Source organism: Xiphophorus hellerii, chromosome 3, assembly GCF_003331165.1.
Source record: "Xiphophorus hellerii strain 12219 chromosome 3, Xiphophorus_hellerii-4.1, whole genome shotgun sequence".
Classification (NCBI taxonomy): Eukaryota; Metazoa; Chordata; class Actinopteri; order Cyprinodontiformes; family Poeciliidae; genus Xiphophorus; species Xiphophorus hellerii.
Window position 1 is genome coordinate 24,267,255 of NC_045674.1, and position 15,221 is coordinate 24,282,475.

General features: G+C 43.4%; 3 protein-coding genes across 7 annotated transcripts; 2 read left to right on the plus strand and 1 right to left on the minus strand.

Moving 5' to 3' along the window:
* The first annotated feature begins 1,417 nt into the window (after positions 1–1,417).
* echdc1 (enoyl CoA hydratase domain containing 1) lies at positions 1,418–7,123 on the plus strand. 5 transcript variants are annotated; one of them, XM_032558849.1, is made up of 7 exons: positions 1,418–1,511; positions 2,219–2,293; positions 2,747–2,925; positions 3,641–3,783; positions 3,853–3,905; positions 4,241–4,321; positions 5,121–7,123. In XM_032558849.1, the coding sequence occupies exons 2-7, from the start codon at positions 2,229–2,231 to the stop codon at positions 5,536–5,538; spliced, it is 939 nt and encodes a 312-aa protein (XP_032414740.1). In that variant the 5' UTR covers positions 1,418–1,511; positions 2,219–2,228; the 3' UTR covers positions 5,539–7,123. The 5 variants fall into 5 exon arrangements, with proteins under 5 accessions (XP_032414740.1, XP_032414741.1, XP_032414739.1 ...); XM_032558850.1 differs by having other exon boundaries at positions 1,437–1,492; positions 2,216–2,293; XM_032558848.1 differs by having other exon boundaries at positions 1,461–1,492; positions 2,190–2,293.
* An 894-nt stretch (positions 7,124–8,017) lies between these two features.
* LOC116717446 (E3 ubiquitin-protein ligase rnf146-like) lies at positions 8,018–12,692 on the minus strand. The gene is made up of 3 exons (XM_032558844.1): positions 12,527–12,692; positions 11,831–11,888; positions 8,018–10,364 (listed from the first exon to the last, which is right to left on the minus strand). The coding sequence occupies exon 3, from the start codon at positions 10,350–10,352 to the stop codon at positions 9,189–9,191; it is 1,164 nt and encodes a 387-aa protein (XP_032414735.1). The 5' UTR covers positions 10,353–10,364; positions 11,831–11,888; positions 12,527–12,692; the 3' UTR covers positions 8,018–9,188.
* Positions 12,693–13,268: 576 nt separating this feature from the next.
* On the plus strand, positions 13,269–15,041 carry mdh2 (malate dehydrogenase 2, NAD (mitochondrial)). Its single transcript, XM_032558496.1, has one exon. The coding sequence runs from the start codon at positions 13,407–13,409 to the stop codon at positions 14,418–14,420; it is 1,014 nt and encodes a 337-aa protein (XP_032414387.1). The 5' UTR covers positions 13,269–13,406; the 3' UTR covers positions 14,421–15,041.
* Positions 15,042–15,221: the final 180 nt, after the last annotated feature.

Below are 15,221 nucleotides of genomic sequence, written 5' to 3' on the forward strand. Positions count from 1 at the left end.
TAACAGCTCCACAGTAAAACTAAGTCATGTTAGAATTTCTTTAATAGATTTTAGTGGTGATTTGGCACTAGATAAGTAAACTAAGTTCTCCATGCGCGTGACGTATCTGATCTAAGAGCTGCTTTTAAAACCAGGCTGACTGCAGCACATTCTCAGACTTCCTGTGAAGGACAGCTCCTTATTGATCGGCACATTGTGTATCACTTTACTGACCGCCTACAGCACACTCGCAGTCACATACGGTCGTGCATGGGGCACTGTTTGTGCATGTATGTGTAGCTCTTCCTCTGTATCTTCCACTTTGCCAAACTGCAGTCTCAGACAGGCCTCCATTAGCAGCTGAATTATCAGTGTGCAGTTGCAGCACTGAAATCCAAAACGCAGTTAGACACAGGACAGTCTGTCAGTCTGTCCCGCCCACCTCGAATGCGGCTTGTATCATGCAGACATCACAAAGCCACTGGATCATGCAGTTTCAGCATCTAGCAGAATAATAGGCATAAATGTGTTGCAGCCTAGATGTCTGAGATGAATGTCTAGAGCCGGATGGGGAGACAGCGCGTCTGGGAACATCCCAACTAACCTTTCTGAATTCCTTCCCCACTTTTAAATAGACCAGAGACGTGTTGACCGTCAAACAGAGCTCACTCTGTTGTAGCCTTGGATACAATGCAAAGACACCTTGTTGATTACCTTGTATGTTTACACTGCAGAAATAGTGCACCTCCCTCCCCCCCAAACACAACACCAAATGTAATAGAAGTTCTGCACAGAGTTGTCATTTGAGTGCCAAAAAGTAAAGAAAAAACGTTTGTCTTTAGTTTATGATGGTTTTTAAATAGCAGCACAGGAAGTTTGGATGGGAAAAAAAAAAGATTTATGCCTTCAGAAGACATAAATCAGAACACAGGAGACAGACATGTTTCCATGTTTCACTTTTTTGTGTCATTTCCAAACAATCTGGCTTATTTTTGACCATATAAAATTTACTTACTTATATGCAAAGAATGTTAAAGTGACGTAAAGACTTACCTACAAATTACTTAGGTCTGCCTCTACTATGAAAAGAAGTGACTTCTCCTTAGCTGATTTATTATATACTCAATGTTCATGTGAAAGACCAATGAGGCCCACTCTTCTGTAGCTCAGGAGAAAAAACAAATCTATCTTATTGGGAGCAGAGAAAATGTGAAAGACAGTTAATTCTCTTGTCAGATGATGAGAATTGTAATTGTATTAGAAAACTACAGGTAAAAGTATTAACTCGTGTTAGGTGGATACCACTGCAGGCTTTTACTGGTAAAACAAATAATAAAAAACAGGGGTCATTTTGATTTCACTTCCGCAAGAGTGATTTAAAATCCGCTGCGGTGCGCCATCGTGTGGCGGAATTTGGAAACTAAATACACTGACGCCCAAGCGGGCCTTGTTTCTCTCTTGCTCTTGTTCCTAGTGGTGCAGATTTAACGGCGACACCACACGGCTGTACAAGGTTGGTGCGGAGAATGTACGTAATTATTATTTGGGTGGCCTCGGTAGTAACATTGTGAATAATTTCTATGCGATTCTTTTAGCTCCATTCAAATTTTAAAAATATTTATCGGTTCACTTCTCTCTCGTCATTTGTGTGATTGCCTTCACCTTTTGCCAAGTTACAACCAAAAACCTCAGTGTTCTGTCTTTTGTGTCAAAGGTGAAACACAAATCTCTGTAATACCCATTAATTTAAAGGAGAGTAAAAACGGCTTTTTAGCATTTTTCAGAATTACAAATGTAAACATTACCGTGCATTAGCATCAGTTTCTCTGAGTAAACACCATAACCACTTCTGACTGTACATCTTCTGCGTTGTGGCTTTACCAGCTTTGCACATTTAGAGGCTCAAGTTTTGCCTGTTTTTCTTTAAAATGACTCAAAAACACTCAGATTCGACGGAGAACATCTTGACACAGATTCCCTGTTCAATTTAGGGTTGAAGCTTGGCTGAATATGAATTAACTTCACTCAAAAAAAACCCCCATTGTGAATAGTTTTGCAAAGCGCTGCTCTACACATAACCTAAATACACTACATTTTAAAACGATAATATAAAACCAAATAAAAATCAAATTGCTCGTATCACCAGTTTCAACATGATGTTTTTGTGAAAGTGATGCGCTGCAGGTAAACGACTTTTTCTCCCTTTATAGTCACCACGCAGCAGCATCAGCAGCAGCAGCAGCATCATCATGGTCCTCTGCGCCCTGAACACACAGCTCCTGAGGAGCAGCAGCTGTTGCGCTCTCATGGCCAGGTAATGAAGTGAACGAGCTCACCGTCTTAACCCCTATTTGTACAGAAAATGCATTCACCCCGGGGAGGAAAAAGCTACAATTCGGCAATTTCCAAAGCCATCTTATGCCCACCACTCACACTGACTCCTGTCCGTGTTAGTTTGTTGTCATTGACTGTAGCTTTAAAGCAGGGGTCTCAAACTCCAGGCCTCGAGGGCCGCAGTCCTGCAGTTTTTAGATGTGCCACAGGTACACAACACTGGAATGAAATGACTTAATGATCTCCTCCTTGTGTAGATCAGTTTTCCAGAGCCTTAATGACCTAATTATTCTGTTCAGGTGTGGTGCAGCAGAGGCACATCTAAAAGTTGCAGGACTGCGGCCCTCGAGGACTGGAGTTTGAGACCCCTGCTTTGAAGCGTCTTTCTGGCCGGAGAAGTGAGGGTTTAAAGGGCGCCTCTCTGTCCCCGCAGGTTGCAGACCTCGGGCCGCCGCCGCTGCTGCCTTTACTCCAGCACCCAGGGCTTTAACCAAGAGGAGATCAGACAGAAGCTGCGGGCCTTCCCTGGAGGCTCCGTCGACCTGCTGAAGCAGGACTCTGGTGTGGCTGTGCTGACCATCAACAACCCCGCTCGCATGAACGCCTTCTCCGGTACCATCACTTAAATGTTTGGTGTAGGGCTGCAACCGATTAATCTATCAGTTATTCTGTCGATTAATCAGATTTAAAAAAGGGCAGATTCTGCTTTTTTTTTTTTTTTTTTACACTTAAGATTATTTATACAATATTAGGATTAATTTAAAAATGCAAATAAACAAATACATTTATTTTTTAAAAAGGAAAATAATAATTTTACTGCCTAAAATGTAATGATATATTATTCCTTTAATACATGCTTTATGGTTTGTAGCAAAGGATGCATTTGCAGCTAAAAAAATATTTCTGACATCAGCCTGTAAAATGTAAAAAATTCAACCCCTGCTTAACTTATCAGTGTAGTGCTGATGTGTTGATTTTTTTTGGGTTATTTGATAATAATAACTAATAATTGGATAGCAAACGGTGCTTAATAGGAGATTTTTATAATAATTTTTTACATAATTGAACCAGGTGTAGCTAAAACTATGCCACTTGAGGAGTGAAAAGTTTTATTTATTATATTAAATTTACATAATCAATTAGTGCTCTGAATTTTCAGAAAATGGCGGGGGTTTTTTTAGTCCAATTAACGATTAATCGATTGCTAAATTAAATGACAATCATTTCAATAATCCAATTTTTTTTTTCAGCCCTAGTTTAGTGTGCTGTTTCAAGTCGTAGTCTATATGGTCCAGTCTGGTGTTTCAGGTTTTGTTCCTCCTGCCAGGCAGCATGATGGTGGACCTGGAGGAGAAGGTGAGCCAGCTGGAGAACTGGACTGAAGGCAAAGGCCTGGTCGTTCGGGGCGCTGCCGAGACATTCTGCTCCGGGTCCGACCTCAACGCAGTCCGAGCGATATCCAGCCCCCAGGTACCTCTGACCGGCTGCTTTGTTTTGGCCGTCTGGACACATCTGAATGAGTCCGTTCTTCTCTCGTAGGACGGGATGAAAATGTGCATGTTCATGCAGGACGCTCTCACAAGACTGCTCAGGTGAACGCTCACGTTTTGCAAACTGCAAAGCTGAATCTTTTATTTTATTGTTTATTTGACTCAAAACAATTACAATATTTAAGAACGGGCTTAGTCCGGGTCCATTTTTACCCGATTCTTAAGCTTCGAAGGAAATATTTACAAAGTTGCAGAGCACATCCATGTCTTACTACCGTACAAATCACCACAGATTTGGCCCATTTCCATCAAAGTTTAAGTTAAATGTGAAAAGCTACTGTTCAGTGATGCATGGTGGTGGCAGCGTCATGCTGTGGGGTTTCCTTCAAGGCGCTGTTTCTCATGTGTGTGCTGACAGAGTGGTGTTCTCGGTGCAGGCTGCCCCTGGTCTCCGTTGCACTGGTGGAGGGCAGAGCCCTGGGAGGAGGCGCAGAACTCACCACCGCCTGCGATTTTAGGTAAGGAGCTTCCACTTTTGGTTTGTTTCAAATATATAAAAGAAAATGCTTTTTCATTTAGAAATGAATGAATAGGGCACAATAACATTCCAACATACATACATTACATGTTGTACGTCTCCATACACATTTCTTCTGTTGTTGCTTTTTTTTGTGACACTTAAATGTTTCAGATCATCAGACATGTTTGGATATCTTTCAAAGATAACCCTAGTAAAAATATAATCCAGTTTTTAAGAAATTATTTTTATCTGGTAAGGGAAAAAAGCTGTCCATATTAAGCTGACTGAATGTGAAATGAGCAGGGCCGATGTTGTTTTGTGTCATCCTCGGCACTTGGCTAAATGTAAAGTTTCAGTTGTTGACTGTGTGTTTTTATTTTTATGATGTGAAGCACTTTGAACTGCCTTGTTGCTGAAATGTGCTACACAAATAAACTTGATTCATTGGTAGATGATTTCTACATGAAAAAAAAGTTATTTATGCCCACTTAGTGATTGACAGCACTAAGACCCTCTCCCTGGGTCTTAGTTTTCAGGGGGGGGGCACAATATCAGTCACAAACACCCAATGGGTGTTTTTTTTATAAGTGACATACTGCAGCTTTAATAAATTCAATCATTGATTGAAAACTTTATTTTTATTTTACTCTGTAAGAATAAAATTTGAGTATTGATTTGAAATATTTCAATAGGACAAAAATAAGCAAAAACAGAAGAAATGTGTGTGTGTGTGTGTGTATGTGTGTGGGGTTTTTTTTCATGAAAATGTATCCTAAATGTACCAATCTTCCTAACAGATTAATGGCAACAGGCAGCGTGATCCAGTTTGTCCACAAACACATGGGTCTGGTCCCAGGCTGGGGCGGCGCTGCGCGACTCGTCCACATCGTTGGAAGCCAGAATGCTCTCAAGCTGCTTGGCGGCGCCGTGAAAGTGGACCCTGAACGCGGCCTAGACGTCGGACTGGCAGACGGAGTCCTGGAGGCCGACGAGGACACCCCGGGTGCCGGCACCCCCGTGCAGCAGGCCGAAGACTGGCTCCGCCGCTACACCGAAGGACCAGTCCCTGTGATCCAGGCGGTGAAAAAAGTAGTGCTGGCAGGAAGAGAACTCCCCCTGCTGGAGGCTCTGCGGATGGAGAAGGAGGTGTTTGGGACTGTGTGGGGTGCTCCGGCTAATCTGCAAGCCTTGGCCAGCAAGTCCAAGCACAAATAACTTGGCCCCAGCATCCTGAGATTTGTCCAGATTAGCAAAGATCAGCGTGTGCCGTTTCTGGGTTGGATTCAGTAAGAAGAGGCTGATTGGTGTTTCCAAACTTTGGTTCACTGAAACCATTTTAAAGCTGCAGTATGTCACTTTTACAAAAAAAACAAAATTTTTTGCATATTTGTTGAAACCGTCACCATGTTATGAAGGTTTAGTATGAGACAGATAATCTGTGAAAAAATCGAGCTCTGTCCTTGTCCCATTCAAACAACCAATCAGAGCGAGGAGGCGGGTCTTAGTGCTGTCAATCACTGCCATGTGCGAGCATGTTGCGAATGCTAAGGCTAGTTGGCATGGCCAACGGATGACAGCGGTTTTCCTGTAATGGTAAGTTGTTTCTCCACCATTAGCACATTTAACAGCAAGTACATAAGGTTTGATTGACAGCGCTAAGACCCTCCTCCTGGCTCTTGATTGGTTGTTTTTGACCAGAATTGGTACAGTTCTTCCGAGGCAACAGGTGGAAGAGATTGATTCTTTTCACAGACTATCTGTCTCATACTGTCACAACATGGTGATAGTTTTAAAAAATATCTTAGAAAAACATTTTTTAATAAAAACAAAGCACTTTCATGTTTGAATGAAAGTGCTTTCATTTAAACATGAAATATTTGATATTTGAAAATCTGTTTGCTTATGCTATTTGCAAGATATTACGAGGGATAAACATCATCGACATCTGCATATCATTCCACCTACATTAGACCGGAGTAACCTTTTAACTCACAGGGTTTGGATTGTGCTCTGAGCATCATCGGATTTCTGCAACGAGCCACAGTGAAATCCCAGAGATGTGTGTGTGTGTGTGTTTGTGAATAATTTTAATTCGCGGATCTATCCAAGCAGTGCTGGAAAACCACAGATGTGCTCAAACTGCAGCAGCAGGACGGACCCCTGGAGGCCGGCAGACTCTTATCTTGTGCTGCCGTTCCAGAGGTCGCGCTTCCTGGCGGAGGTCCCAGAGAGAGCGTTCGAAACGCGCTGTGAGCGGAATACCAAACGCCTACCAGGTGAACAGAAAGTCCTGGTGAATAGTAGCCCACCATGGAAATATCCTCCCAGAAAAGCTGAACAATGTAGCAATGATAAACTTAAACTATATGAATGCATCAAGACACTTTTCAGCCTCGCGCATAAAATGAATCGCTCTTATTAAAAACATTTCCATTTTATTGCATTGCATAATTTAAGGGAGTTATGTTGTGATTTATGGATTTCTAGAAACGCTACATATTTGTGCCAACAATCGCAATGTTCACACTTGAACCAAAACTGCATGACTGTTGGGGCTCGTTAGTAATTAGTTAATTAGTAATCAGGCTCCTTATTTAATGTTCTATTTAAAGAAATGGAAACAAAACAACATGAACTCTTAACTACGGAAGGAGCTTAACTTCTACGAGGATCAGAATATTAGCCGATTAAGTCTTTATCAAGTGGAAATCAATTAGGGATGGGAATTTATCGTAATAATAAAAACATTCATAAAGAATTTGGACAATAAATTCTAAATGTTGGATAACCCCAAAAACTACTTTTGTACCTTTTACTGTTTTATGAGTAGATCACACTTTACGTAACTGGTGTCCTGAAGAAGCCTGTTTAAAAATGTTTTTCTAAGAGCAGTATTTGGGTATGTGGGCCTATGATTTCTGTCGGGCAGTCAAGGATGTACAGTTACCTTAAAAAAAATGTTTCAGGTAGTTTCCCCCTTATAATAAATACCACAAAATCAGCTTTTAAGTCCATAATCACCCATCCTGCCCACCTCTACCATCAATTTCTCTGGAATCTAAAGGACTAAATCCTTTTCCCTCAGGATTTAGTCCTGAGGGAAAAGTTTGGATTAAATCCTTTTAAAACTGGAAGACGGTAAAGGATGCCAGAAGGCTCTTGGTTCTGAATCAGTTTGGTGGTTCTGCATATTGAATTTGGATCCAAGTTGCCAACAGTACAATTAGTAAGCTTGCTGAAGGACCAGACTGGTTGATTTCCATCTTTTATAATTATGACAAGTTTGCTTTACAGTTTTAACGCATTAATCTCCATTTAAAGCTTTGAATGCCATTACATCATTTCAAAAGTTTACTGAGCCCTAAACTAGACAAATTAGCTGTTTTTTGTCAGACGAGTGAAATGTGTGTGAACCATCAGATCCTGACATATCTACAATAAAATACATTTAATTACATCAGTAAGAGACTAAATGCTAAAATGATCACAAATATGTTTTTAGCATGATGAAATGAAAAAAAGTTTATTCTTAAATTACAAACCATGTAACAAAAGTTTGAAGCCAAAACACAAACTTTATTCTCCGGGATGGAAAGTCAAAAAAAAAAAAAAAAAAAAGGCAGATGATTTAATAGAAAAATAACATCACTTGAAATTTCTCCAGAATGGACAAAAACTAGAGCTTGTTTTGGTCTTTTATGTCCTCTGACATACATTTAACCGCCATAAGAAATAGAGCTAATAAAAACCAATCAGTTCTCCACATCCTCTCAACAGACCGTAGTGTTCAAATACAACTCTCTTTAAATAAAGGACAAATCACAAAACTTTGGGTGCACTTGAGAATTGATCAGTCAGGGATGTTGGAAACAGTAACAGAGCTGCTTTAAAGTAAAAAAAAAAAATAATTAAAAATACAAAAACAAACACCAATATTTCACATTAAAATGCCAATTCCTTAAGGCTGGGCACCAATAAAACAAATGACCACAACTTCTAATGCTTACATTCATTTCAAATACACATCAATCTTTACGATAAGTTTGGGTTTCAATGAACTAATCTGAAATTAAAATAAATCGCAAGGCAGCCACACATTTACCTGCCTCCTAAATCTGCATTGTTAAATATTAAGCAAGTAATTTAGACATCAAAGCAGCTTTAGAAGCATGATGGGAGTTTGTTTTTTTAGTTTTCTATCTTAATGTACATAAAACCAGACGAGGTTTCTCCTTAAGGGAACGTTAGCTCAGTTAATTATTTAATTATCGGCCCAGAGAAAGCAGCTGATTGGGTTAGAAACTAGGATCAAGTAGATCAAGTTCAGTGCAATGGAGGTCGAGTCAGGTGACATTTCTGCATCAGCCAAACGGTTATTAAGATGATCACAAAGCAGCCATTTATGAAGATGACCGCTCTCTGACTCGGCCTCACAGAAGCCTTCAGGGTTCTGGACCGTAGATGTAAATCAGGCTTAGATTTGGGCAAAACGGGTTTGTGAGTAAAGTTCACAGTGTAGCTTCAATGTTTTTTGAAACCTAAACAGAATACAATCTATAGTTCATCAAATTAAAGTAACGCAAACAACTGACAGGAAGTCTTTAAATTCTCATGATGATGATGTGTTAAATATAAACTTGTAAGATCATTTACATCCCACCCACGTCGTCTCTGTCTCAGTTTGAGGGCATGAGCGGCTGACTGGCGGCACTGATGAAGACGCTGAGAAAACAAATTAAAACCAATAGACAGAAAACGCTAGAAAAGAACGGCGGAGCCGTTTGTGTGTGAGCGTGACATGCCTCACTTCTCCCACCTCAGATCTGTGTCTGAGCAAACTGCAGCATAAATTAAATTGAGTGGATTCACACCTCAGTCACTGTACACTGGCCGTCTGGCATCCTGGACCTCCCGCTGCTGTGGGAGGACGGAGGGGGAGAGGCCGACGCGGCGCGGGGTGGTGCCCTGTCCTCTGGTGGCGGTCTCCGTCTGCGTGGCCAGTCCTCCCAAGGCTCCGCGTGGTCGCCGTCTCCCCGTTCTTCTTCCTCCTCCTCCTCTTCGTCGTCGCTCCAGTCTCCGGAGGCGGACTCCTCCACGGAGGTGTGAGGGTCTGAGGACCTGGAGGGGGACGTCTCTTCCTGGTCGTCATCCTGCCCCTCCCCCTCCCCACCCTCTAACCGGTCGTGAGGCGGGGCCGACCTGGGGCTGATCTGCAGCTGGGAGAGAGAGTCCTCCACCGAGGGGCTGGTACCTGGCCCTGGCTGGTCCCCGAGAGACATGGGGGGCCGGGCGGCAGAGGAGGGGGCTGGAGCGGCGGCGGGGACACCGGCAGCCTGCGGCGGAGCGCCTGCTGTCGTGGTGTCGGCGCCATCTGCAGAGTTCTCTCGACCTGCCGAGCTCAGCGCCCCGGCGACAGCGTCGGTGTCCAACCGCAGCCCGGCCACGCCCTTCTTGGGAATATCAATAACGTCTCTTTTCATCTTGCGCCGGCGGCCGTGCTCGTTGCGCCGGTACTGCACCATGTTCTCCAGGTCGGCGACGTACAGGAAGCCAGCAATCAGCATCTCGGCCGTCTTCTTCCCCTTGGAGAAGGCGTCCTCCAGCTCCCGGCTCGTCCTCTCGTCGTACTGCCACCAGCCGTTGCGGCCCTCGTAGTACCAGGCGTGGTCGCTCGCCGCCCCGCTGCGGCCGCCCGCCGACGCCTTCAACTCCTCCGGAGAGAGGAGCGTGGGCCTTTCTAGGAAGTCGTCTGGCACTTCCTGCCTGCAGAGGGCACAGCGCTTGCTCTGCCAGGAAGCGCCCTTGACACACAGGAAGCAGAAGACGTGATGGCACGGCAGCTGGACGGGGTGGACACAGCTCTGCAGACAGATGGCACACTCCGGCACGGACAGGGCGGGGGACGAGCCGTTGGAGTCAGAGCAGGACGATTCGGCGCCGCTCCCGCTGCCGCCGCCTCCACCGCCACTGCCCTTCTTACTGGATGGGAGCGAGCTCACGGAGTGGTCGACCTCGCCACAGCTAGCCATCCTTATCGAGCGCTGCAGAACAGGAGACGATTAAGTTCCCCCCCAGTAACCAGATGTTTACATACACTGCCGCAGCTGCATTTCCATTGGCAGTAAAATTGCACCAATTGGAATTACGAAAAAATTATTTGCCAAATGGAAACACGCCAATTTCAATAAAATGTTTTTGCACTACAATGGGTTGATTATTATTTTTGGCTGTATCAAAATTTGTGTATTTCAAAAAGCCGCAAAAGAAACACTTTTTTCTCTCCACACGAGTCGTGATCAACAAGATGATGTTACTACAGTTTAATAACTTATCATGCAAACAAACTTCGTCATATGTAATTTTGATTGCATTTCTTATTAAAGGGAGACACCGCAATTACAACATAGTGTTTTCTCAACATGGAATATTGGCCAAGTTTAAATCCAACATTAAATCACACAAACAGGGTTCATACAATTTTCTCAAGGTCAAATTAATGCACTTTTCAAGCATTTTCAATGGGGCTTTTCAAACTTTTTCAGCACCACATGGAGATAAAAATGCACAAATAAATGAAAAAAAGAACTTTCATCAGAGTGAGCACTCTTAGGAGCAAACTATCTTTGACATATTCTTCTTCGCTAACTTTGTCAACAAGAACTTAGGCAGTTAGGAGAAAGTGAACAACACTTGAACACTGAATGTACTTTATGAGCTTTGATCCATGGAAAACTTTCGTCTTTGTAAGTATTTATGGCGTTTGAACGACAGACGTGTTGGTTTTTAAAATAGTACATAGTCTTTGAGTTTAGCGTTAACTGTATTAGCTAGTTTTCTTTCTGTTACATTTCAATTACAAAAATGTTTTTAGTGTAGCATTAAGATGTTTTTATTAGCTAGCTAAATCCAGTAATTAAAAATGTTCAGTTAGGAATAGCTAGGCTTGGGTTGATACCTGTTATTAGCTGTTCGCTGACTGTCTCGCTACACATAGCCAGATGTTGTGAGGACAGCACAGAAACATTGAACTGTTGCAGTGAGTTTCTTGCAGTACTTCTGAGCATTTAGACTCAAAAAGTCTCCAAAACAGGATGCTGCCACAGCCTACTATCACTACGGGGACAGTGTGCTCAGGGTAATTCCCAATACCAGTTCTCCAACGACAATTTTTTTGCCTGTAGGTCAAAAAGTTAGAACCGTGGTCTAGTCTGACTAAAGCACTTTATTCCACACGTTTGCCAAATCGCCAACATGGCTTGTGGCAACTTGTACATCTTATGGTCGTAAGACATAAGACGTATTGTGGACTGTACAACTAGTTGGGTGACTTCTGAAGGAAATTTGCTTACAGAAGAAGAAATCCATGTGTCATTTTCTACGTACTCCACAATTTCATACTACTTTCCACTGATCTAGCACAAAAACACATTTTGTGTTTGTTGTGATGTAACACCAGGATTACGGTAACATGTGCCTCGCTTTCACACACATGATTTTTAACACTTACCTAAAGTTGTCAATGCAGATGAATCATCGGGAGAGCTTCTGAACCTTCAAACCACCCACTGGAGAAACAAACAAAAAAAGGAAAACAAAACATAACAGTCAGATAAAACTTGAACGAACTAGAACATAATATCAAGCTACTTATTGTGGGTTTTTTTCACCCTACGAGGCAAAGAGGTGAATTCTTATTCTTGCATTTACAGTGAAAAACTTCACGTTAACACATTGAGCTGTGTGTAACATGAGAAGGTACTGTTCGGGAACAAAGGGATGCTCTGTTTACTGGCGACAATCAGGGGACTGTGCCACTTTTTGCTAACTTAATCTCAGCTGTCCTTATGATGGGGCCATGTGATTGAAATAATAACAGAGTTTGTTGTAACATATACATGTAACACTATATTGCGGGCAATTTGAAAAGAAAGGGTGCTTAGTCAACAAATAACAGCTGCGCAACACCGTGTCATTGTTGTGTTTAACCCCGAGAAGTTTAAACAGAGGTCACAATGTAGAGTTCAAGAGCGGTAAAAGCCTTCACATCAGTAAAAACCTGCCGTAGCTAGCCAAAGCTATCTGGGCTAAGTGGTCAGCCTCCAGTAAATAGACGGATCTCATTTGACGGGCGCTACCTTCTTCCAGCAGGGCGATATAAACAGGAGAGGGGAAAACACAAGACACCACAACGATTAATACCCACCATGTCTTTAAAACTGTTCCCACTGGCCTTCTTCACGGTCGAAACTCGTCGTATCAGAGCCGTATGAGACGCAAGAACATCGACTTCCAATGTTGACTGGCTTTGTTTTCCTCTCAAAGGGAAGCTGAGATAATCGAGACAACGTAGCAGAGCGACCTTACGTCACTGGACGTCCAATTCATACGGTCCAATCACACGAGACGATGCATGAAAACAGAGGGTTCTTTTTTTTTTTTTAAAGGAAAGACTAAAATAAAAAATACAGTTTTTTTAAAATGGCAAATTAATGGAAAATAAAGCAAAATTAAATAGAACACATTTTCTAAAAACAAACAAAAATAACTCTCAATAATAAAACAAATAGATAAGGTTGAATTGCTCTGGGTTCTGTGACAATTAAACTAGGCATTTTAACAAAATAGGTTCTAAATACAGGATACGCTTGCTCGCTGCAATTTTCAGATTTTAACATGCAATCTTTTTTAGAAAGCTATTCATGCATTCATTTGTATTAAGCTCACGCAGAAATCTCAATGAATTATAGCCTATTGAAGAATATGGTTGTAAAGTGACAAAATTCTTTTTTATTATTATTATATATCAAATAATGTTTTACCTTATTGACATCATTTTTGGAAAGTAACGTTATAAATTCTTTTGCAGGGCACTGTGTGACCGATCTGATCTACACTCCCAAACAGTAGATGGCAGTAGTGCGCCATTAGTGTCGACGCCGACCGCCGCTTAACAACAACGCGAAGAAGAAACCGGAGTGTTCCTGTTCGCTCGTGGCTAGAGGACGTTGGTGTCACAGAGGAGAGCGGCTCGTCGACTATTCTTATTTCCCCCAAACTAACCTCAAAGAAGAACCGAACGGAAGATGTTTTCCCGTGCAGTGAGACCCACCGTCGGCCTGGCTCGGAGCCTGTCCACCTCCTCGCAGAACCACGCCAAGGTGGCGGTGCTGGGCGCTTCTGGCGGCATAGGCCAGCCGCTCTCCCTGCTGCTGAAGAACAGCCCCTTGGTGAGCCAGCTCTCCCTCTTCGATATCGCCCACACTCCCGGGGTGGCCGCTGACCTCAGCCACATCGAGACCAGGGCCCAGGTGAGCGGCTACATAGGCCCCGACCAGCTGGGCGCCGCTCTGAAGGGCTGCGAAGTGGTGGTTATCCCCGCCGGCGTGCCGAGGAAACCCGGTATGACCCGGGACGACCTGTTCAACACCAACGCCACCATCGTAGCTAACCTAGCGGACGCTTGCGCACGCCACTGCCCCGAGGCCATGATCTGCATCATTGCCAACCCCGTGAACTCCACCATACCCATTACGTCGGAGGTGATGAAGAAGCACGGAGTGTATAACCCCAACAGGGTGTTCGGGGTCACCACCTTGGACATTGTCAGAGCCAACACGTTTGTGGCGGAGCTCAAAGGCTTGGACCCGGCTCGGGTCAACGTCCCGGTGATTGGCGGTCACGCTGGGAAGACCATTATCCCTCTGATCTCCCAGTGCACTCCTAAGGTCGAGTTTCCTTCCGACCAGCTCACCGCCCTGACCGAGAGGATCCAGGAGGCCGGTACGGAGGTGGTGAAAGCCAAGGCGGGGGCGGGGTCCGCCACCCTGTCCATGGCGTACGCAGGTGCCCGCTTCACCTTTTCTGTCCTGGACGCCATGAACGGGAAGGAGGGTGTGGTCGAGTGCGCCTTCGTCAGGTCCGAGGAGACGGAGTGCAAGTACTTCTCCACGCCGCTGCTGCTCGGCAAGAATGGCATCGAGAAGAACCTGGGGCTGGGCAAGCTTTCTGCGTTTGAGGAGAAGCTGGTGGCCGACGCCATGGGGGAGCTGAAGGCTTCAATCAAGAAGGGCGAGGACTTTGTGGCCAAGATGAAGTAATCAGGAGCCGGTTGAGTCAAGACAACCAGCTGTGATGGATAATTTGTTCGGTCTTACAAGGCATCAGACTAACTAAAGATCCATCAGTGTTTCCTCTCTTTTTCTGTTGGCAGTTGGGTGACTTTCTTTTATTTTTGTTTGACTTTTATCCCTCTTTACCAACCACAGCTTTCTTCTGTGTGTATAATTCGTGCCCATTCTCTACCGTACTGTGATTTGTTTTTCTGTTGCTAATTTAAGTGCAGTCTGTATTTGCATAGACTTTTCTGCTGTGAACAAGGAGGGAACGCTGTCATATGTCTACTGATGCAAAAACGGTTGTTATTACTGAAGAGCAAAATATTCACTCCACCAATAAACAGATTATCTTTAAAATGCTTCCTTTCCTTTACCTTTCTTGCATTATAATGGTTTAAAAAAGTGAGAAGGAATTTACGCAGGGTCGGACTTTAGCAAGGACTTACCAGGGGCAGAAACCTGGGGACCCAAAATACATGTTGTATTCATAGAACTAATGTGTTGCTAAAGAGGTGTTATACAAGGTTAAAAAGCTCAAAACACTTGAGATTTTTATGTACATAATCTGACCATGAGTGAATTAAAACATTTGAAATGATTCGAGAATGTTGTCACAAACCTAATGTGCGTCAGTGACTGCACTTTGTCGCCACACACAGGCCTGGGGTGGTTACTGTAACATTTTGCATTTTTTATTTCTATGGGTTCTAGAAATAATTCCTTTAACAGTTAAGTTTTGTTTTTGTGGTCTCTTTTCAAAGTATTAACAGAGAAGAAAAGGAG

What these genes read in the sequence shown, in the direction of transcription:
- mdh2 (XM_032558496.1), top strand. Translation starts at nt 13,407, where the DNA reads ATGTTTTCCCGTGCAGTGAGACCCACCGTCGGCCTGGCTCGGAGCCTG.
- echdc1 (XM_032558849.1), top strand. Translation starts at nt 2,229, where the DNA reads ATGGTCCTCTGCGCCCTGAACACACAGCTCCTGAGGAGCAGCAGCTGT. An exon ending in GAGCGATATCCAGCCCCCAG is followed by an intron (nt 3,784 to 3,852) that starts GTACCTCTGACC and finishes CTTCTCTCGTAG; the next exon opens with GACGGGATGAAAATGTGCAT. An exon ending in GCTCTCACAAGACTGCTCAG is followed by an intron (nt 3,906 to 4,240) that starts GTGAACGCTCAC and finishes TTCTCGGTGCAG; the next exon opens with GCTGCCCCTGGTCTCCGTTG.
- LOC116717446 (XM_032558844.1), bottom strand. Translation starts at nt 10,352, where the DNA reads ATGGCTAGCTGTGGCGAGGTCGACCACTCCGTGAGCTCGCTCCCATCC.